The 23988-nt window shown below is 40.7% G+C and overlaps 1 protein-coding gene across 1 annotated transcript in view; it reads right to left on the bottom strand.

Annotated features, from left to right (window-relative positions):
• Positions 1-23988, bottom strand: part of PCSK5 (proprotein convertase subtilisin/kexin type 5) — a 420656-nt gene that overhangs the window by 283667 nt on the left and 113001 nt on the right. The window contains 2 exon segments of the mRNA XM_036021750.1: positions 12255-12331; positions 15252-15395. Coding sequence (XP_035877643.1) covers positions 12255-12331; positions 15252-15395 — 221 coding nt within the window.

The following is a 23988-nucleotide window of genomic DNA, read 5'->3' as shown; positions in this document are numbered from 1 at the left end:
ACCACGAGAGAAAATGAGGCGATCAAGAGACATGGTAAACGCAGTATGTGCGAGGTGACTGCTGGTATAACACAACACAGTTTTCCAGCAAACTTTTTTTATGTGAGTAAAAAGCATACACAGTGAAGTAATGATAAAAAGCATAGGACGGTAAATACATAAACCAGGAACAAAGTTGTTTATTTATTATCATTACCAATAGTGTAGCACATATAACTGTACATGTTCTACTTTCATACAGCTGCAGCACAGTAGGTCTGTTTATAGCAGCGTCACCTCAAGATGGGAGTAATGCACTGTACCATGCTATCATGAGCTGCACTGTGACTAGGCAGCAGGGATGTTTGAGCTCCATTATAATTTTATGGGGCCTCCGTCATATATGTGGTCTACTATGGCCCAAAATGTCATTATGACTGTATTCAAAAGAGCATCTAGGATTGTGTACCAAATCACGGTGTGTGAGGTGACACAAGGCGTGCAGTCTGGAAGCCGGATTCACTCACATAAGCTATGTGACCCTGCAGTGAATGTTATTCTCTCCCTCTGAAAAGAAAGGGTTCCAATAACTTTTCATTTCAGGTTCTTTCCTATAACTGAGTTAAGCACAAAAGTGGGTTATGAAAAGGCTAGGGGGCGCCTCAGAGTTGTGGGAGCACAGCATATGCAAGGTGTGGCACCTCAGGATTGAGAAAAGCACCTAGCTTCTATGTAAGTAAAGACCTACGGAGAGGGAGAGGGAGAAAAACACACGCAAGTGAGTGCGAGCTTACCTGGTCTCTTTTGTCACTAACCTGCACAGGTGCTACTGGCTTTTAGAATCTAGACCACAGGGCCTATGCCATCAACCAGAGCAAGGGAGGATGAGCAACCTAACAGTATCTGGCATTTTCGGCCACCATACTGCAGAGTAGTCTTGGCTCTCCATCCAGACCCCTAAGACAGACATTCCTTACCCATAAAAAAGGATTCAGATACGGAGGGATCAAAGGAATTATCCACTACCTATCTGACATGAATTTTTACAATTCAAGTAAGAATATATGTAACAATGTTTTGTGAATTCTAAAATTCTAGATGGTTTTCATCAAACCTCAGTCGATGGTTCTTCGGTATTTGAGAAGGTGAGATCTGAGATGGCTTGGAGGCACTAATGCCCGCCGAGGAGCCAGAAAACCTGAGCCACAAAACCTGCCCTTTTCTCTCATTATGTCACAGAAAACCAGTTCTGACCCTCCTGAACTCTATTTCGACTTTGATGGGTTTCTAGCCCAAGGCAAACCCAGCCAAGGTTTCTCTGGGAACAAAGTTGTTCTTCACTCTGCTGCCCAAATCATGTACCAAGCTTCTCAAAGCGATAGCAGTGTTTACAGAAAAACCAGATGAGCAGCTCTTGTATATTGATCTTTTTAAAATGATTACAATGACACAGCATTAGCTTTTCAAGTATGAACAACAGGCAGTGTTTGTTCATGTATCACTATAAGCATGCTTTTTTATAGGGTATTGCTCAAAACATTCCCTAATCAAAGGCAAGGTAAAACCGTAACAGATGTGAAGTTATGAGCATTCTGTTTCAACAAGGATGAGTTAAACATGAGTTAGTGCCCTTTATAATAGAAATAAGTTTTACAGTGGGGATTCTAACAGAAGCTCAGAGAAACACAATGGGGAAATTAGATAATGATAAATTGAACCAACTGATATAAAAACAGTAGGCATGATGATAAAATATAAAGAATATTCATATAATTTGCAACACCTTATCTGAATGCCTTCTCATATTTGCATTGGAGTGGCAAAGATTTCAACAAATACAAATGAATGTTCCTACAAACACAACAGCAGAAAAAAAAAGTCTTGTCCCTATATATCCATGTTGTAGAATGTGGTTCCACCAAAATAAGCCCACTCATATTAGTCCCCATAGAAGGCTGAACAATTTGATATAAACTCCGACTATCTATGAATTAAGTACAGTTGCTGTGGCATCACTACATTGGGGGAAAACTACAGTTACAATAAAGGGGCTTCCCCTGTCCCATAAATGCTTCAAAGTGCAGATAACAAGGCAAATGCAAAAAGTTTAGATGATAAGGAGCTGCTTCTGAGATTGTCGCTCACTTTGGGGGCCGCTTTTGCCCCATTTGAATAAAAATTCAACAAAGTCAAGTCCTCTAATTCTTAGATTTTTTTTTCATTCAAATCCCAGTTCCTTCTCAGATGCTCCACTACCCAACCTCCCCCAATGCTCCTTACGTGATAAGAAAGATGTGTGGATAAAAGACAGAAAATAAAACAATCAAGTGTTTTTGTTTCAAATATTTCCCATTCTTTGAAAACCACTAAAGGGACTTACTTATTTAGGAAAGAAGTAAACCAATTTTATGGAAGAGTCCGATGTGCAATACAATTAACAACACAAATCACAATGAAAACTGCTGCGTAACTCGAGTTCTGGTCCGATCGCCTAGTGCAGACTATGTGAACTGGTGCAAAGAGTGGGCAATTCCTAGACACAAATGTGTGCTTCTTTCTCTGCAGATGAGAACATTATGACACAGCCACCTGACACAGGGGCTGCTGGAGGGCTGGGGAGAAAATGAGAGCTTCTATTTGGTAATTGGGACATGGAAATGGAGGGCAGGGATCCTGTGGAGATGGACCTCAGAGGAGGAAAAACCAACCAAAAGCAAAAAGGTCATACAAAAATCTTTGGCAGCCAGTGAATCTCAGCCTAGGATGTCATCACAAGGTATTTTATCTGCAATTCATGCAAATGCAAGTGCGCTTACTAGCATATATAAATTATATGCAGATGGTATAGGGTTGTCTAAAAATAGAATAAGGTAAACTCTTCTCACAAAGGTCAGTCTTTTCTAAAATTCATGAGATGGCAGCTTGTAATGAGAAAGTAGTGATTCGGGAGATGATGGAAAAATCACAAGTGGCCCAACACTCATCTCAATTCCTTTGAGCCATTTCAGTATTCTATAGGCAACAGAACTCACCACAAATTCCCAAAACAGGACACAAAACCATTAACCCTCCTCAGGGGAGGAGATTTCTGATGCCCAGAGGCTCTCCAGAGGTGCAGTCCTTTCCTCCTACAGAGAACCTTTTTTTCACAGCCCACTCGGCACTCTCAGGAGTTGTTTAGGTGTGAAACCACTGAGAAGCATCCCTTAGCTTAGATGATGCCAATCTCAGACAGTCTGTTTCTCCGTGTAGGGAAATGGGAAAACTACCGACCAGCCCTCTAAGAATTAGACTAAATCTTGACCTTATTATTTCATTATTATCACCCTTAAAATAATATTAACAACATCCATATCTGTGGCATATTTATGTAGTTTCCAAAACATTATGAGAATCTGGTACGCATTCAAATTAAATAAAAAAAAACACTATTTATATACTAGTAGAATTATTTGAGGACACAAACTCCAGCTTTCCCATGCCAACCCCTGATCAAATCGTAACTGAAGACTTTTTTTTTTAACTATAAAGCTTTCCTAGTCCTGTGTCTGAATTCAAGTGATGGTAACTGACCCCCTTGCTAGAGAAAGCTCTGACAAACAGCCTCTAGTCTGACTTGGGTGGCCTTCGTTTATTTCCACAGAACAGTACACCATGGTGAAGTCAGATCTATATCATTATTTTCTGTAAAAAAGGATCTTTGTGACTTGTTCAAACTCACATGTATACAAGGTGAAGGCAGTCTCTGTGGAACCACCCCCACCCTCTGGAGAAACAGGGCCCCGGCTACCAGCACTTGGTAGAGCCAGGCTGTGCAGTGTGTACTGATCACAGTGGGGCACTGATCTGGTATTACAGTTCTCCCAAGGTAGTAAACTTACTGAAGCACATGCTCAACACAGGGATTCATTTCTCATCTACTTGACCACAGTGTAACATAGCTATGAAGGTATACAGATGGCATGGGAACAAGGAGCTCAAATTCTGACTGCCACTGGGTGCCATCAGGCACTTCCCCTCTGTCTAGGTATTATGTCTAATGTGGGTGATTGTGAATGGTAATGAGACAACATGCAGATATGCTAATTTTATTAGCAGTTGCTTACATTGCATTCAAATACAGTCCAATAACAACCCGGTAGACTTACAGATGCTTTGGTTTGTTGGTTAAGTTAAACAGGGACATTGTGATGTTGATGTGGAAAGAGAGGCTCTGATAAGAATGTTTCTTCAAGGCCACAGACAGAGCCGAACAACAAGGCTGGGGCGGGTACCAGGCCTCATGTGAAAGCAGAGCATTTCCCCTGCATTACTTTGCCTTCTTTGGTGGCCTACTATGTGAGAAATAATCAAATATGTTCTGATCTAAAGGACATATTTCCTATCTGTTCACCTTTATTAAGGATTACAGCTGAAATGCACATCTACCACTGATACTAAACACATACACCTATCAAGTACGCTGGTCCAATGGGCTTCTATTGTAATTAACTTAGTTGCTAAAATATAAAAATGCTGACATGTCTGTTAGCTTATAATAACAAAATTCTAACTTTAGTTCCTTAGCTTAGAAGGCATTTGATTCAAAGAGAAGGCAGCTGATATCTAAACAGCACCCTGATAATACTAAAATGGACAATCAGCCAGTTTGCAGTTTGATTATATTTTCAGCATGTTCTTCTGGTATCTGTACAGAGTGTGAAGTCCATAAAACAAGGGCTCTTTTTCCCCCTCAATTTGCCTTCTTGTTCAGCATCTAACATGAGTGTCCAATCTGGCTGATCACATTTGAGAAGTCTTGGATGCCTTGTCTAATGCTCTGCAATAACACAAACAATACCCCAGCACTGACTTCTCAAGGTCTCCCTGCTCTAAATTTTAAGTATGTCTAGGCATAAGGAAACAAGAGAAAATATAAAGGTCCAAGGTGGCAGTTGGAGGAGAAGATTAAAAGAGAAAGACAAATAAATACACCTGTCTGGAAACCCTGTTCGAATGCTTAATCCATTATTTAAAAAGGATACTTGATACTTATCTCTCTCCCTTACTGCAATTTCCATCTGCTTTAGAGGCTTCAGGAATCTGTGCATTTGTTTTTTAAATAAGATATTTAAATTGACGCAACTATCAATTATTCATGTCAACAGTGCATTGGGTTAGCATAAATTATATCCAAATCCCATTTTAACCTATAGCATCGATCAGACCTTTTATCAAAACTGTTACTGAGGGCCCCTCGGGAGTGAGTCCCCAAACCCTTGAGGAGAACACGGCACAGGGTGAACAAAGGGGCGTGCCGGCTGCACTGTCGTGTTCATGATCCCAGAAAAACGAACACAGTGCTTTACAAACATGGATATTTATACTTCCGGTGACAGGTATATGGGAATTGTAGGTTAGATAACCATTTTCTATATTTATTCCGCTCTCATTAGAGAATAAACCACCATTTAGACAAATCCTATTTATATACCCAAGAATTTTCTTTCTTAGAGGTGTCTAAACATGTTTCCATTTACCAAAGACACCAGGCTAAAGGACTAACATATCTGGCAGTCACGGGCCAGTCAGGAAACATGGGGCTCCTTTATTCTGAGCAACACAAGAAAAATTCATTCATGGGACCCATATAAAGATGGGGAAAGGGCTTGGGAAACCAACAGGGAATAGGGCAGCATTCCAGAGTAAGTGACATCGGAACCCCTAGCTTTAAAGTGCTTTGGGGAGGAAGTGGTTATTGATACCCGTAAAGGGCAGCTCTTGGGAGGTCAGTCCTAGGGCCACCTGCCAGGAATTGTAATCTTTAGGGATGCAGGTAAGCCCCAGTGCCCCAGGAAGGAGAGAGCAGAAAATAAATACCCCTTCTTCCCTCTTATGCATCCCACTGATCTCCTGCCTGAGCCTTCTTCCATTGGCCAAACCCAACCAGAACCCAGAAGGCAAGGGAGCCCATTAATGCAGTCCTGAGAAGTCAGCCTTCTGGGGTACAGAGTAGGGTGAAAGCTTTAAAAAAAGAGAGTGCAACCACTATACAAGAAAACACCATTTAATAGGTCACTGCTTCAATTGGGACACATTTTGCTAATTCATCTAGATAAGCCAATTAAGGAAGACACTCATACTGTAGTATTGTAAGCAAGGCCAAACCTTTTTTGTCTCAAACTAAACTGGAAATCCTCTTCTCAGGATCTGGTCTTGCCTCTCTATTCCCTAGCTTGGTAAATGTGATCGCATCTACAATAGGAAAGATTTTATGAAAGCAGTAACTCCACAGCTGCTGTGAAAACCCGGTGGAGGGCAGCCAGCTAGGACAAGGGAGGTTGAGAGTAGGCATCACAGGGGAACTGGCGTGAACTGCAGGGTCGGGGGAGGCGGGGGAGGGCAGAGGGGGGAGGAAATATGCAGGTGTGGCTGGTGGAAAGCTGAAGAGTTGAGGCACATCCAGGGAGCTCCTCAAGTCCTGGCAGACCGATACACAAAACAGGAGGAGTGGATGACACTGAGCAGAGCAGACCTTACAATGAGGGAGGAGTGGGGTCCTGAAGGGGCTTGTATTTTTAACAATATCATCAAAACATTAAAGGATTTTAACGTTCTTATTTTGGTTCAGAAATATCACTCAGCAGGATGGGGTGAGACTGGGGATAGGGAAGCCTTTTAGGAGATTTTTATAAGGATGCAGGTGAGAGAAGAGGGAGACTCGCAGAAGGCTAGTGTGGAGGGATGGATGGGGGCTATGTCCCTGGAGAGCTATTACAGAGGAGGACTTCAATGGTGAGCACTGTCAGGATGCAGTGATGGGGTCGGGGGCGGGGCGAGGCATGTGGAGGGGCAGGGAGAGGGATGGCGGGCTTCTGGTCTGAGAGGACTTTTCCTACTGTGCTGCAACTTTTTGTGAGGCCCCCAGCACCCAGACAGCACTCCCAGAACCTAAAAGATGCTCAAAAGTGTTAATTTATCTCAATGTATTGATTATATCATGAACCCATATAAAAGACGTGAATTTGCTAAAATAGTCACTACAGTTTCTTTCATGGACATAAAACCCATGGCTGTATATGAAGAGTGTCAGATATTTTTCACAGCTGTCTGTTTTATACACATTCAGCACCTAGTCTGTGCACTTGTAGAGGTGTTACATAAATACATTTGATAACTGCTGATGTGGTAACTACTACGTAGTATATTGTAGATGTTATTTGGAAAATATTTACAAAACAAATCAGCCTCTTAAAATGGTCCTATTTTTTTTTCTGGTAGGTTTTGTCTGATCTACTTAGCTATAAGGTAATTTTATCTTAACATATTTGGCTAAATCCTATGTATGAAGAAATAACGCTTCTACGTTAAGAAGTATTAAGGTCATAGAGAGAAAAGTCATAGATCTAAAGTGTTTTACTTTTCCTCTCAGAGTGAATTAAAATATTTCCGTATAATGGGCAAACACTCGTCTTGGAACACCTCCCCCAACAACAGCCCTCACCTGCAGGAATAAGCATGACAGGCCACACGCACTGCATTTTCTGCAACACGGCCAACACTCGTAAGACCAGAGATTCTGTGTGAAAGCAGACTAAAGAACCACCCTGGCTAAGCCTTCCTATAAACAGAGATAAGAAACAAAATGAAAAATCCATTCCTTTTAGAAAATGAGTCTTTAACCTATGGGTTGGTTTATTTCTAAAGGGAATTAGATTCTGGGCCCATACATGACACACTCAAAATATGACGCTGTGGTCTCATCTCCTACTAAACGTGTCGCTATGACTTTTAAGCAGAGGGAACATTTAACAAGAAGCAACCTAGGGAAGGGACAATCTAATTCAGGCATCAATAATTCAGCTCTCAGAAATGGGAGCAGTGGTATGAAATGCCAGGAGGCTGCTCCATCTAGAGAGAGGCATTTTCTTCTATCTGAAGCCTAGAACAACACAGTCCGCTTCATTCAGAAAGCTAATATGAAGGGTGGTGAAGCTGAATTGGAGGACTAGTTGTATGGTCTCCCTAATAATGCTGTGTCTTTCGTATCAGTTATTTAGGTCTGACACATGACCATTTGGGGACTTGGGAAAGTGACAAGAAAGGGATTTTTATAACTCTTGTACTTCAGAGGTGATTACCTTCCCTCCAAAGCTTTGGCACTAGAAATGTAATCATGTAAGTCTAAGAGAAATGATTTGCATAAAGTTGTGATGGTACATTCTCTCTCAGTACTGGAAACACTTCAGGCATTCCAGCTTCTTACTAAGTCATCTCCCAATCAACCCATTAGTCTCCCATCCAGGTACTAACCAGGCCTGACCCTGCTTTAGCTTCCGAGATCAGATGAGATCGGGTGTGTTCAGGGTGGTATGGCCGTAGACCCAACTAATCAACCATTAGTTAGTAGCCTCTTATTTCACCATTGCACTGCTCCAGCATTTAGCACAGCATCATCATTCACAAAGTGGGGTATCAATGAACATGCTGGATGAACGAACAAATGCTGCCACATATGAAATAATTTCAAATACACTCTGATGCCTACTGCTCACATAGTACAATGAGGAGGCACTTGCACAGCCAATGCCTCAACTTCCTTATTCTGATGGTGATTAGAAATTCTTCCCTTTTACTATTGTACATCAATTTCAAGGACTCATGCTCCGTTGAGGGAGGTGGGAAAATGGAATTAATGAAAAGCAGGTTTACTGTAGACAATTATAGCTGGCAGCCCGTAAAGAAGCAGAAAGACCTAACAGAACCTTTAACCATGGTAAAAAAAAAAAAGACCTCCAAGTCAAACTTTAAATATTAAGTGTTCACATACATAGTGTATTGATATAATTATAATTTAACCCCTTATTTATCAAGAACTGAATAGAGGAATAAACACAATTGTAATAACAGGTATAATTCTCTACCACCTATCATACAGTCAGCAGTGTGCTTGGTGTTTTACATACTTTATTGCTACCTCTTAGAAGTATTATTATGCACATGTTAGAGATTTAAAAAGTACTAAAGCTCAGAGCAGTTAGGTCCAGAGACTATAAAGCTAACAAAGGAGAACCAAGGCAAGTTGATTCTTCTAAACTACAAATCCACTCTAATTCCCTGATGCCAAGTGAACTCTCTTCAAATAGAATTACCTGTCTACGGAGCCATGCTTAAACACAGGTCCACCAAACCTGTCTATAGTTGTGGTATAAAAGAAAGAGGATATTTTAACCCTAAATATCTGAATACATGCTTATGGTCAACCAATAAATAAATCAGGCAGCACTATTGAGAAGAGGTAAAGGGACATCTGATGCCCCACGTGACTGCTCACTTTCACAAAACAGAGGTACACAGTGCTGGGGCTGCACTTCTGAAAATGCCATATTCCACTCTCAAGACTACAAACCTAAGCTCACATCTGGGACAATTCCTGTATCTCCTAATAATCAGATTCACACCATACTCAATGCACCATGGACAGTGATTAGAATGGGTTGAAACAGGACACACCAGAACACCCGGAGTGAGCAGACCACTGGGATACTCCTTAACAAAGGTCTTGGGGAGAGGCCAAGTGTAAAAGGAATCCTCACAAAGGATATAGTTTTTCAAAGGCAGACTGTAAAAAACCACCAAAGCCAATACTCAAAGAATTGTCTTTACATGTAGACTTTGTGGTTAGCAAAGTTAATCACAGGTCAGATCCACCTGTGAGAACAGTCACCATCACCACTGAGGGCTTCAGTGTGGACACTCAGCACACGGAGACTCAGAGAACCAACTAGACAGCATGATGCATTTTCATTTTTTATCTGTGGGCCCTCCTGTTCCTCAACAACCTGTACAAGGATACTTTGGGCGTAAACATGATCTAGACCTTCCTATAGGTTTTCTGTTTCTCTTTTCTTTATATAAATGTTGATGGGATAAATTTAGCTAATGGCCCTGGCCTGTGTGGTTCAGTTGGGTAGAGTGTCGTCCCTAAACTGAAAGGTCATGGGTTGTTTCCTGGTTAGGGCACATGGCTGGGTTGTGGGTTCGATCCCTGGTTGGGGTACACGTGGGAAGCAACAGATGGAGGTTTCTCTCCCTCTCTCTCTCCCTCCCTTCCCTTCTAAAATCAATAAGCATGTACTCAAGTGAGGATAAAAATATTTAGCTAATAGATATAGTACAGTCAATTCTGCTACATTGCTTGTCTTAAAAGCACTTTTTTTATTGATCCATCTAAGCAATCAATCAACAATGGCTGATATATTAGAGAATAATTTGAACATAATGTGAAATTTGCACTGGTCTCTACACAATTTTGTCCCCCAAACTCCAGGCAAATGTAGAAAACACGCCCAGCTGTACTAAGCCCTGTACAAATACTACACAGGCACACCGCGCTCCGCAGCAAACAGGAGCACAGCGGTCCTTACCGCCCACATCCAGGCCACTACCTCCCATGTGACTTCAGGCCCTCCTCCCATTTCACAGCAGCTTGCATGCTGCCAAGCTTCTGAAGGCCATCCTGTTGGAGTCCTTCCCTCTGCTTCACTGTCCCCCTTTCCTCCCAGTCTCCTTTGTAATCTTCCTCTCTATTCTCTGTTCTTCATAAAAATTTAAATCTTTATTTTTTTCCTATTATTCTTTAACTTTTGCACACAGAAGTGCAGGCACGTGAGGAGCAGTTGAGCTAATGGGCACACTCTTCCACAAACAAACTTCAGGTCTTTTTGCAGGTAGAGTGTCGCAGATATTGTAGTTTTATATGTTTCTTAATTACTTTGCATGGATAAAATTGAGATTGTTTTTAATCATTTGTGCGTGTATTCCTGATGAAGTTTTTCAGTGTTCAGCTCCAACTCCATTTGCTTATTCCTCTGTGGTTTTAGACTTTGCAGAGTACAAGTAATTTTTAGAATGCATATGTCATGTTATAGTAGAATACACCATATATTGATATTTATTAGCAATGACTTTACTGAAGCTTCAGTTTCTTCTTCAGTGTTTCATGCTAACTTGCATGTTAGGCTAAATACATTAGAGCTCAGTGTCTCAAACTATAATCCTTTGTGTGAAATTCACCACAGCTTTAAACAGTGTAATCTAGACAGCAACGACCAGGCCCGAAAGCAAAGTACCCAGTTTAATTTAGTTCCCTTTCTCTTTAGAAAGCTCTAGAAAATTCTATTGCTACATCAATTTGCAGATTGATGCTTTCACCACTAAATCTGCTCTATAATATTTACTCAGTTGTTAATATTAATAATCAGCATATTTTCCACAGTAACTTTTTTGAGGCTCCCTGGTAGATGGTAAAAAGAAAAAAAAAGGGAAAAAATCCCATGTACAGTCACAATTATCTAGGTCATATAATTTTATCTAAACTTATTGACTCAATTAAATAATACTAGCTGAGAAATTTTTCCCTATGGAAAAAGTACAGGCAGGAAATAGTACATAACAAATAGGCACAACACCATTCTTTAAGACTTCTGCAATCCGGAACTAAAACATGCAAATAAAAATTCAAGTGATAATATCTAAATCACAGCATTATGGCTGAAGGAGCTTCACAGTAAAAGGAAAAAAGTTAATGGGATCTAGAGATTAGAAATATCCATAACCTTTAAAAAACTTATATCACTGTAAGCAAGAAATACCATTTTCATTTACTTTCTGGAGAATGTTAAGATATTCTACCTTACCAAATGGATGTGCATTTTCAATTGCTTTCACAAAAGCTACTGTACTAACTGGAAAGTGTAAATGTGGTTAAATGGGTTTCTATGGCTCTTGACTGTGGAGATAAGAAATGCGTTCTGCATGCAGCAAGCCTCATAAGTGTTTCAGGTATATTAGTGGAAAACACCATCACCACAGGGAAGAGGAGAGGAAAGAGACCTCAAGTACAGTATTCAATCAAATCTGTTGAATGTAACAAAGAACTCTTGGTGGGGATACTTTGTTTGCCTCTCCCTTTAAGCGCCCCATCCCTAAATAAATGGGTCACAGGTCAATAACCACTGGAAAGGCAATGTTCCCTAGCTCTGCTCTCAAAATTGGGAAATGATGAGCCATTCTCTTGAGTGTTCTCTCTTTCCCTCTGCAACGATTCTAACTGTGTGGACCACTCCTTTTTATTACCCAGAAGCTTCAGTGGAAAGACGCTTGTTTATCTTGGAGCAAATTGGAGATCATTTGTTACCGAGTATTTCCAAGAAAAAAAAGGATTTTCCTCAGCAAAAGCAGAAAGCAAGGCTCCTTGCCAGCCACACGCCAGCCACCCTTCCCTTGGGCCTTACTTGTTCTCGTTGCTTGCATCGTAACGAGGCATGGGGTCCAAGTCATTCCCATTCACGTCACAACTGGCCAGAGCATCCTATAGCCACAGAGGAGAGCGAGAGAAAGAGACAGACGGTCATTAATTAGCCATTAACCTGAAAGCTCATGCATTCTTAAACACATTTCTGCAAAAGAGTAATTAGATTAAATAATACATTCCTGGTTCAGTGGTGTCAGGATGCCTTGTTCAGTAATAATCAGTGTCGCATTTTCTTCCCCCCTTAGGGTGAAGGAATACTCTCCACAGACCAAAGAAGTGCCCAGTCCATTCTTGCCAGCGCTTTTTCTCTTAGACCTCGAACTGGCCTCTCATGCAATTGCTTCAAATATATCCCCAATTACCATCTTTTCTCCATGGGCTTTCTATCTTTATTTCTTCAGTGTCAAATACTTTATAATTAAAACACTTTTTAAGATAAAAATCATTCACAAATAGTCAGCAGGGCAATTAAAAGTCAGTATTAGAAATTTATTATATCAGGTATCTTAGCATCTCTATTAGGCGACATTTGTCTGGTTTCAAATGTTTTATCTACTATGAAAGAATTTACAATTCAGCGTTGTTGCTAATATCAATGGCCTGGTGCACCAATCAGAATAACAAACAAAATTTTATTCTCTGTCAGGGTTCAAAATGAGGCAAAAATATCTGAAAGCAAATGTATGTCACTACAGATAGAAGTGATTTAGGGCATTTTGAATTTTCTGGTACTTTATGGTAATTCCTGATTTTAGTTTTAGTGAAAGTAAAGGTTATCTTTGTTTTCTATCTTTATCAAAGGCTCCATTTCTGAAAAAAATTGATAGTATATACAGTCTGAAAGGTTTGGGGGGATAAAGGAAAGTATGCAATTCCCATATAAAGGCAGTAAGTCCCTGCTTCCTGTACAGAGGGGGCCATGCAGCCCTCCTACGTGGTCCTGAGCGCACGAGGGAGTGTAGCTAGTGCACCTCACTAATTTTACTGACAAGGAAACAGAGGCCTAGACAGGTTAGGCAACTTGGTCAGAGGCATGAAATGAACCACCCGTGGGACCAAGACTGGAACCCAGGCCCTTTGACACCCTTTGCATTGTGTTCTTCTCTCCTCTTCACGGCTCTGACATTAGAACTGAGAGGGTACCAGTATTATAAATTACACAGACAAATTCTAGAATGTTCTTTCAAGGAAGGAAAAAAATGAAAAAAGTAAAGAATGCAATCACAATTAGGTTAAAGCTATTTGTATTTTATCAACTTATCTTTGGATGCAGGGCGGGAGCAGGAATGGGCCACAAGAACTGCTCTGTGTATGACAAGAAGGACTTCTTTGCTAGGAGATAGGCAGCCACACTTGTGTGGTTATGGCCTGGGTTAACTCATTTTAATCTTCAGGCCTCACTTTCTACCCTATCCAATGAGGCAACTGAACTGAAGTTCTTTTTTAACCTTAAAATTCCATGCTGTGAAGAGACACGCATTTATACGAGTGTGCTTAGGCACAGGGTGAGAGTGACCACTTCGAAGTTTTGTTCAAGTGACAACTAAATGAACTTCCAGTTCCTTCTCTCTCTCTTCTTTTTAAGCCTTAGGGAAAACCATCGAATTTTGGGGGAAATCATCTCACGTAAAAAACTTATAAAGTTTTTTTGCTGAAGTTCTGAAATACAAAGGGCAATGAGGAAGAGTGGGTGATGCTGGGTGTGCTGTGTGAGGGAAGGTCCTCACGGTCAGAAACATGGGTGACTGGGAGACAGTGGCAGTTTCTGATGTGCCAAGAAGTGATTGGGAAGCACTGTATTTGCACAGATAAAATGGAGTGTTTTCAGGTTTGAATGACAAAAGGAAAATTAATTTAAGAGAAATGAGGTGTTGCTGAATGAGACTGAACAAGTAAGAAACACTGGAGAAAAGAGACAGCCATTTCTACCCAAGTGGTTTTGTAAGAAGCATGAAAGTGCTTGAAGTTAAGGTGGGTTTGTAGTGACATTAGTGTTTCTGGGTGGAAACAACGGGCAACAGGAAAGACAGAGGAGAGGGCAGGAGACATGAGTGTGCGCGGGATCCACCAGAAGTTTCTGTTAGGCCCTGACAGGAATCAGAGAGTTGTTATTTGCAGACAACAGGGAGTCACTGTAGGCTCATTAGTAACAAAAGAGATACTTTAGGGAGAACTCCAAGGTGTGAGAAAACATGAATTTGGAGCAGGCAGAGAATGGCACATTAGGAAATAATTACAGCACTTTTCATGCAACTTAGGGAGGAGAAGCCGAGGGAGGGATCATTCTGGAGAGCAGAAGACAGGGGAGGGGCTACTGGCATATTCCCAAACAGTTCCCAGTGGCACTGTGGTAGAGGGGACCCAGAGGCCCCTGGAGCAAAGGATCACAGTGTTCGGGAACAGGTTATCCCCTCACCCCCAACACGGCCACTGGATATTAAGACCACAGTTCTCAATGAAAGTACTGAGCTTCGGCACTTTGGGTTGTTCTGCTACCTTGGGTTCATCTTATGTTCTCTCTGAGTCCTGGAATTGTAATGCCTTCTTAAGAAAAAGAATTCACAGATTCCTAAGGCTCATTACTATCCTTTGAAAAAGGAGAGAGACCAACACAGATAATAACAAAAAAAGTTCCAAGTACACTTTTCTCCCTAAAAGAAACAGCACTGCCCAGCTATGTGGATGAGCTGGTGAGAAGAGCGGTTGGTGCTGGTAGCAGGTGGTGTGGGTGCTGGGGTTTTTGCTTCCTTATCACCTGCTGTCTGTTGTCAGAACACTAAAGGCACTCTGAAGCTGAAAGTATTTATCTCATGCTTCCTGGATTCTAAGTGCATCTCTTACAGGACTGGAGCAACACACAGAGACTACTGGATCTGTTTGCTGCATTTGTCAGTAGTTTTCCCCCTTTCTGATAATTCTACCATGAGTTCACTTGCTTCCAAGGAGGCAAGGCTTTCTGACAACAGCAAACACTCACGTAGTTTTGCATCAGATCCGGATGGGTTCTCTCAATGCCATCGTCCAGGATGGTGACCACGATGTTCTTCCCTGTGTAGCCTCGCTTCCAGGCTCCTTCAATGTTCATGTCTGACTGGCAGGGATGCGTGTTGTCACTGCAGTGCTGAAGGGGGAAGAGGGGACATTGGTCATTGCAGATTACTAAATAGTAAGGAGGAGGGAGAATTACCTACTTTTTAAAATAATGCATTAAAAACTAATAGCAATTTGGTGTACTGCCTGTTAGAGTAGAAGCAAGGGTCTGTAGCACAGTAACAGGGGAAGGCAAGAAGGATAGATGTGGGAAAAGCAAAAGAAATCTCTTCTGTCATCTCTGCCTTGTTCTAATACCATTGATCCTTTGGAAAAACATAATAAAATAAAGTACATTTTGACAGTAGAATAATGGATGCACATTTTATTGTTAGCAGGTATTAATGGCACACAAAAAGTCGTCATAGCTTTTCATTTAGAAATCCACACGAGGTCACTGAAGTACATACACTTTATCATTCCAGCCACTTACAAGCCTACCCAGCTACAAACGAGGACCAACTCAGGCAGCGTTTGCACAGTGTCAGCCAGAGATGTGCTGCTGAGAGAAACCCACGAACAACAACAAAAAGATTTTTTCAATCTTCTGTCAATAAATTAACAGTGGCTATCATATCAGAGTTTGTAGTAGGAAGATATTCATTCAGCACTATTTTGAGAAGGGAGAGAAGAGTAGTACGTAGTTTGGAATGGTGACACACACAGGAAAACATGTGAGGGGGAGGGGCGGGTTGTAGAAACATCGAACCTTAGCTCATCATGTGTTGTAACTGCATTCTGCAATATCAAGAAATGAATTGATCAGCAGCAATTCCGGAGGTAATTTGCTAGCATTCATCAACCCACACAGTTATTACTTCTAAGTCCATCCCTTCGAAATACTCCTCTGAGCAGTGTTGATTTTCAGCTTAAGACTCAGTAGAGAAACAAAGGGAAAGATGTACTGCAGCATAATGCCATAGCGACATGAGCCACCCCAGGTCTTTCACCATTCACTATTCTCTTCCTGCTCTGTGACAGCTCAGTACATCAGGACACAAGCTTTGTATGTGCTAAGCATAATGGAGACCTGACTGACAATGATTCATCCAACACACACTTTATTGAGCACCTACTACATGCTGGCACTGGTAGGGAACAAGGCAGACGAGGTCCCCGTCCTAAAGATACCTCTAAAAGGGTGACAGAGATAATAAACAAACAAGACCATTCAGAGCACTCCTCGTGCCTTAAAGGAATTAAGCAAGGTAACAGAATGGTGAATGCTGAGGGGTCTGACTAGGCCACCTTAGGTGGGATTATCAGAAAATGACTCCAGTCTCTAAAAAAGTGGAATGTAAGCTGAGACATGACTGATGGGAAAGAGCCAGTCTGCCCAGGGGCCTAGAGACCAATGCCTTGGTAGAGGACATAACAAATGCAATGGCCAAAAGGTAGGAAACAACTTGGCACACTGAAGAAACAGAAAGGTGGGGTATTGCTGAAACTTAGTGAATGAGGGAGAGAATGACATGCAAGGTAGCAAATCAGAACACAAAGTGAAATTCAACCATCCAGGGCTTTGTAGCCATGACTTGGCTTTCATCTGCAGTACAACCTAAATGGAAGCTCATCTCTTTCCAAACTTCATCACTCAAAATCAAATGCTAACTAGCAACAGATACCTCTAACCCTCCTCAGCAAAAATTTATTAGTGTGTTCTCCAAATGAGACTGCCTTTTGTTGAATATTATAAACACACTTGATTAGGATTCATTCTAACAAAATGTGAACCCATTTTTCACCACAGATAATATCTAGAAAATAGGGGATTATAAATTTGGTGAGTATTTGCATCTTTCTCTCACCTCCTTGACTTCTGTCTGACACTTGAGGTCCTGCAGACACACACACACACACACACACACACACACACACTATTACTGCACTGACCCAAATTCCACTCTTCCCATCATTCCCAGGTTTGGGTAGCTCAGAACCTACCCCGTCCCATAAAGCTGCCTCATGTTCTTCAGCCTGTTCATGTTTCATCCCATTCCTGAACCTAGGGGCAGACACACATACATTCGCCCTCTGTTCTACATATACAACTCCTACTCACTGGAGTCTACTGAACTTCCTGTGTGTGAATTGTCTTGATTGTAAGCCCTCAGAAGACTATGCATTAAACCAAGTGTAACTAGGATTTCAGTAAATATTGGCATGCTGGAAATGTGGGCATATCCCCAACTTTATTTCCAAATTCACAACTGTCACTGCGCTTGGTCCTCTGACCTCATCAGAGATTGCTAGCCAGCTAACACTGGGTTAACAGAGACGATCATGAAAGAAATAGCATACATTTCCAAAATGCCTGTGTCTTTCGGAAGTCTCACTCTAGCTGAGATAGAATTTGGGCCTCTCCTCACCAAATGCTTTTAACACAAAGCAATCTTGACGGGTTCCCATTTCATTATTTTCTTTTTCCAAACCTGCTCTGGCCACCTGTGGTATCGTTTCTGATGTGCAGTAATGTTAATGTGGCCTCAAGAGGTGGGCCAGAGGAAGGAAATGCACAGGAAATGGGTAGCCCACAAATGGGACAACCGTCCTGGAGTGAAGGGGTGCTGCCTGAAATTGTAATTATGAAAACTGAAGAAAACCAGCCGTCTATGGAAAACACATGTGTTAAAAGTGGAGCAATTAGGTTTCTTTCTTCCAAGTCTGCTTCTGGTGAATCTGACTTTACCATTAAATATTTATGTCCTATCCTTTTTTTCCTCCTTTTCATCCACCAACATGGTATTGGTAGAAGGGGAAGGAGGGGAGATATCCAGTCGATACTTTCACATGGATAATCAATTACGGTGAGTAGCCCAGAGGTCAAAGAAGAAAAAACTACTCAGAGCCTGAGGTGTTTCTTGTGAAAGATTAATAAGGTCAGAGGACCCTCAAATCAGAACCCTAAGTCCTGAATATGAGCCGTAGATTTTATACATATTTCAAGTGGTCTGGGCTTCCTAATTTGTTTTTAATATAGTTGTTTCATATGCCCAAGTATTTAAAGAGGAAAGACTATGCAAAATATTGATGTCAGTCAACACAAACCAAAGAGAGGAATGAAATAATCATTTCCTCGACTGTCTGACTGAAACAATCTTTAAACTGGGCTATATTCACTTGACAAGAATCTATATAATAGCATCACCCAGAGGCAAAAGAAACACAAACACAGTCAACATTGTTGAGAAGGTCTCCACCACAGCTGGGGCTAGAGACCAGTTTCCAGAATTGTGTTACCACGTACATAGTCCATAGACTGGTGTGGGGCTAGTCAGAAATGTGCAGCATCGTTGAAGCTGATGAAAAATACATATGCACACAGCATATGCAAGGTAAATAATGTACTGTGTCTCAATGATGGTATGTGCACAGATGACTACTGAGAAGCAACACGAAATGGAAAATGTCTGCAGAAAGAATGGATCCCACTTAGATCTCCCACGTCCTCGACCATAAAAGCCTGTATTCTTTTTAGGAATGAAGTTTTAGAGAAACTGTTCTGTGAGTTCTAGAAAGGGCCTTTTCCAAACCAGGGTTGAGTTACTCTGCTTATAAACCACTCTGGGTGTGTCTGCCTCTCTTGCATCTCCATCAACAACATATCACAATGTTTCCTCAATGAAAGGACAGTTTATACCCCAAATAAACACCTTCGTTATATTTTCACTGTCATTTTCTTCCACCCTGGAGGGGGCAGCTTCAATGTCATTCTTTTTAAACTTCTCCAAGTTCTGAACAATTTATATACTGCCAATAGCCTGCCTGTACACTGAAAACATCTGTTGTTCATTGTTATTCATACAGTGGCTTATAAGCCTGCATCACTGACTATATAATGTTCATAAGAAAGCAGAATTAAATACATAAAGAATCTGTTTTATAGACAGATTCAGAAACAAGCCAGCCAACTTAGTAGAGTGTATAAATGCTTGAAATTCTTTATAAAATTTGGAGTCCAAGAGTTCTAAGAAATTACAAAAAATAAAACTGATATTCCCTTAAGTGAAAATATAATTGACATCTACTAGATCCTTCCCATGACCAAGCACTGTACTAGTTGCTTCATGTGGACGAGCTTTATTTAAGACTCAGAACAACTATTTACAGAGGTACTTTTGCCATCTTTTTTTTATCTCCTTTTAAGAGATAAAGAAAATAAGTTTGTTTTTTCTTTTGGTGGTTTTGTTTGTTCATTTGGTGCTTTCTACAGGTGGTGGACACAGGACAGAGTATACAAATGTCTATTATAAGGTTGTGTACCTGACAGTTACATAATGTTGTTAATCAATGGTGCCCTGACTAATATGGGTGGGAGGGGGTTTGCAGGGCAGCAGGGAATAAAGAGGGGGGGGGGAATGGGACAACAGTAATAGCATAATCAATAAAATATATTTAAAAATGTTTTTAAAAAGATAAGACTTAATCAGCCTAGGGAAACTTTCAGAATTCAAACAGCTGGTCAACAATTGAACACCAGACCCCAGAGCTACAAAAACTCATCTGTAAAAAGTTGAAGCAGAAAAGGCTTACAGGAGGGCAAAACACACACAAATTCAAATGAGGAGTAGATAAGGAGCAGACATTGGACAATACAGTGTCAGTAAAAAAAACTCGACCAGACACGTCTGTGGCTTGTGCATCTAGGTGACCAAGTGAAATACTCTTGGATGAGGTTTTGGAGACCTAATTTTTCCTCATTCCATTTATTGCAACTCAACTTTTAGAAAATCACCAAATTTCTATGTGAATAGTTTCAGTGCCAGGGCATTCACATCTTTACTAAAGAGCCAACGATGTGTTGGTAAACTAGTTCTTCAAAGAAAGAAAAAGTCCCTTATTTATAGTGTTTGCTCATTTTCATGGTGTAAATACTCACATCATGGCCAATTTTAAACAACCACGCTCACAAAATTCTTGACTGTGTAACAATAAGCTTTCATGAGCTGTTAGAAGGCAGATCCAGCATACCATGGGGAACAGCTCACTCCATTGTTAGTCTTGCTCCATTTCTGATGAAGTCATTCCTTCCAATGGGTCTGACATCTGCTCCTCAGTATTTGGGAACTTCTGGGAAGTATCTGGGCTTAGTTCTCCCCTTCACAATTTCAGACAATAGTTTTACTTCCTCTTGCTTTTATTTGGAGATCTCTCTTTAACTTTTCTAAGGGCCTAAAGAAATTGGACTTAGAGCTTTTGTGGGACCATAAGCTGCAGGGCACTCCATGGAATGCAAAAGTAGATTCTGTGACTCTAAAACTAAAGATGGTTTCATGGATTTTTGAAAATCCAATTAAGGTAGGGAAGTTCTAAGACATTCACTATTATATTTATGGGACAATTTGATGGACTTCTTACCCTTTGTTATCATCACGCATGCAAAAACTAAGACACCCATGGCCAAAATAGACCCAATGTCCAATTACTCAAGGATATTATTCAATTTGTGGGTTTTCTAGAAATTACAAGATAGTCCAGTATGTTTCAAGAACACCAAATTATCAGCACTAGCAGCAAAGTACACCAGCTAGGAGAGCTGGGCAGAGAGATGTTTAAATCCCACCTCGGCTACTTTCCAGCTGTATGACTTCATCAAATTACCTAAATTCTTAAAGCCTGATCTGTATAGTTTGAATGCAGAAACTTGCCATAAAGATTAAAGAAGGTAAAGTATATAAGAAATGACTGTTGTTATTATGGTCATATTGTTGTCGATGACAGTACATTCATGGTGGCATATGTCCCTAATAGTTTATAGAAGATGAGCCTGGTGTAAAAAAAAAAAAAAGGTGAGATGATTACTACTCACCTTTCTATATTGTCTGGCAAATGTGAAGGGGCAATTGATCGTTTGTAAAAGTAGCTGAGATGACATGAATGTTTTATATCTGGGGCTGGGGCTGGGGTTGGGGCTGGGCTGTGGGAGGAGGGAATAGTATCCAACTATTTTCTGGTACATTGGTTAAATGGCATCCTATAAATCATCGTGCTTTACTCCACACATTTACACCTAGCGTTCTGACTCTGCTAGAACCATGGTTCACATCTACGATAATTTTGACAGAGGACAATTTCTCAGTTACAAATGTTTAAGGATGTCCCAGGTAATACCAAAGAAACATCAGAAAATAGCAGATGTCAGGAAATGACGGGCTGTGGTATACAAAATATGCCTATATAGAATAAAGTAGGACTAAATCCACTTCCTAATATTCTACTGAAAACTGAGGGTCAAGAAATTGAGGCAGTATAGTCAAAGGCAATCAAAGAACCAAAGGTAGCCTTTTCAATAAGTGGTGTTGTAACAAACAGAATGTCCACATGTGAGAGAAAGACAGACAGGGGAGACAGGGAGAGGAGGAGAGGGGAGAAGGGGAGAAGAAAGAAAGGACAGAGGGAGGGAAAGGAAAGAAAAGAAAAAAGGAAGAAAGGAATCAAGACACAGACCTCACTCTCTTCACAAAATTTAATTCAAAAATGGATTATAGACCCAAATGTAATTGCAAAACTAAAACTCTTGAAAGATAACATAGGATAAAACCTAGATGACCCTGGATATGGTGATGACTTTTTAGATACAACACCGAACACATACTTGATGAAAGAAATAACTGAAAAGCCGGACTCCATTAAAATTAAAAACCTGTGCTCCATGAAAGATAGTGTCAAGAGAATAAGAAAACAAGACACGAACTGGGAGAAAAATATTTGCAAAAGATACATCTGATAAAGGACCATTATCCAAAATATACAAAGAACTCTTAATAAACTCACTAAGAAAATAAACAACCTGATTTAAAAAACTGGTCAAAGGCCTCAACAGATTACTTACCAAAGAAGATATACAGAGAGTAAACAAGCATAAGAAAAGATGCTCCACATCACACCTCATCAGGAAAATGCAAATTCAAACAACAAAGAGATACAACTACACACCCATGAGAATGGCCAAAATCCAGAACAGGACAGCAGCAAATGTTGACAAGGATCAGAGCAACAGGGACCCTCACTCATTGCTGCTGGGAATGCAGAATGGTGTGGGCACTTTGAAAGACAGTTTGGTCATTTCTTACAAAACTAAACATACTCTTATCACACAATCCAGCAACAGCACTCCCTAACATTCAACCAAATGAGTTGAAAACTTATGCCCACACAAAAACCAGCACATGGATATTTATAGCTGCTTTATTCATAATTGCCCAAAGTTGGAAGCAATCAAGATGTCTTTCAGTAGGTGATTGCATCAGTGGTGGTGCATTCAGACAATGGAGTATCGTTCAGCACTAAAAAGAAATGAGCTATCAAGCCATGAAAAGACATAAAAGAAACTTAAATGCATATGACTAAGTGAAAGAAGCCAATCTCAAAAGGCTAAATACGGTATGATTCAAACTACATGACGTTCTGGAAAAGTCAAAACTATGAAGACAGTAAGAAGTTCAGTGGTTCCTAGGGACTGGGGATGGGTGAGGGGGCATGGATAGGCTGAGCACAGATGATTTTAGGGCAGAGAAAACATTCTGTATAATACTATAATGATAGATACATGTAATTATACACTTGTCTAAATCCGTATAAATGTACAACACCAAGAATGAACCAAAAGGTATGCTATGGACTTTGGGTGTATGAATGTCAATATAGGTTTATCACCTGTAATAATCACACCACTCTGGTGAGAGAGCTAATAATGGGGTGTCCATGCATGGATGAGGGCTGAAGGTAGATGAGGAATCTCTATACCTTCCTCTCAATTTTGCTGTGGAGATAAAATTGCTCTAAAAATAAGTTAAAAAAAAAACTGAGGCAAAGCAGCCAAAAACTAGATGCTCTATGGATTTAGTTAAGTAAACAACATTCCTCTTATTTGTAAATTGTGTGACCCTCTTTGAATCTTTCCAAACAGCCACACTTTGAACTAGAGACTTTCAGTCCTAAAAATACTTAGTAAAGTAAAAATCAATAAGCCAAAAAAAAAATCTTGTCTCCTTTAAAGAATTTCTACATGTCTCACCTTAGTGTTTAGAGAGCTGGTTTCAACTGCCTTACCTGCCTTTGCTGCTAAAGGTTAACCAGGGTCTCTGAAACTTATGGGACATTCGCAGCTTGGGACACTGTGACCAAGCTTTGCCTGTGCAGCCACTGTGCCTTCCAGGGCTTGCACCGTCCTCAAATACCCCAGGTCCAAACACTGAGTCGGGTTTTTGAAATCCAGGTCTGAAACCACCATGTTCCTTCAATTTTGACAGCATCCTGAGGTTCAAGCTGCTGACTTTGATCCCCTACATTTAACCTTTCTAACCCAACATATGCTTCCAATCTGTCCCTCTCATTCAAAAAAATATTTTTATCAAGTAGTTACTACATTCTGGTCACTACCCTGGCTGTGACATTCCCTCTATGCTCAAGCCCTTAAAGTCTAGCCTGTGTGACAAGCAAGGATTTTACAAAAACACATGGTAAGTATTAGAACAGGAGTTCTCAGGGTCCTGTGGGAACATGGAAGCTTGTCAGGGGAATACACGGGAAGGCTGGCGGCACTTCTAGAGAAAACGACATTCAAACTTAGCCCCCAAATACGAACTGACTAGACAAAAGGCAAACAGGGGATAAAGTGGATG

The sequence above is a fragment of the Phyllostomus discolor genome, chromosome 3, assembly GCF_004126475.2.
Source record: "Phyllostomus discolor isolate MPI-MPIP mPhyDis1 chromosome 3, mPhyDis1.pri.v3, whole genome shotgun sequence".
Lineage (NCBI taxonomy): Eukaryota > Metazoa > Chordata > Mammalia > Chiroptera > Phyllostomidae > Phyllostomus > Phyllostomus discolor.
This window is presented reverse-complemented; position numbering and strand designations above follow the sequence as displayed.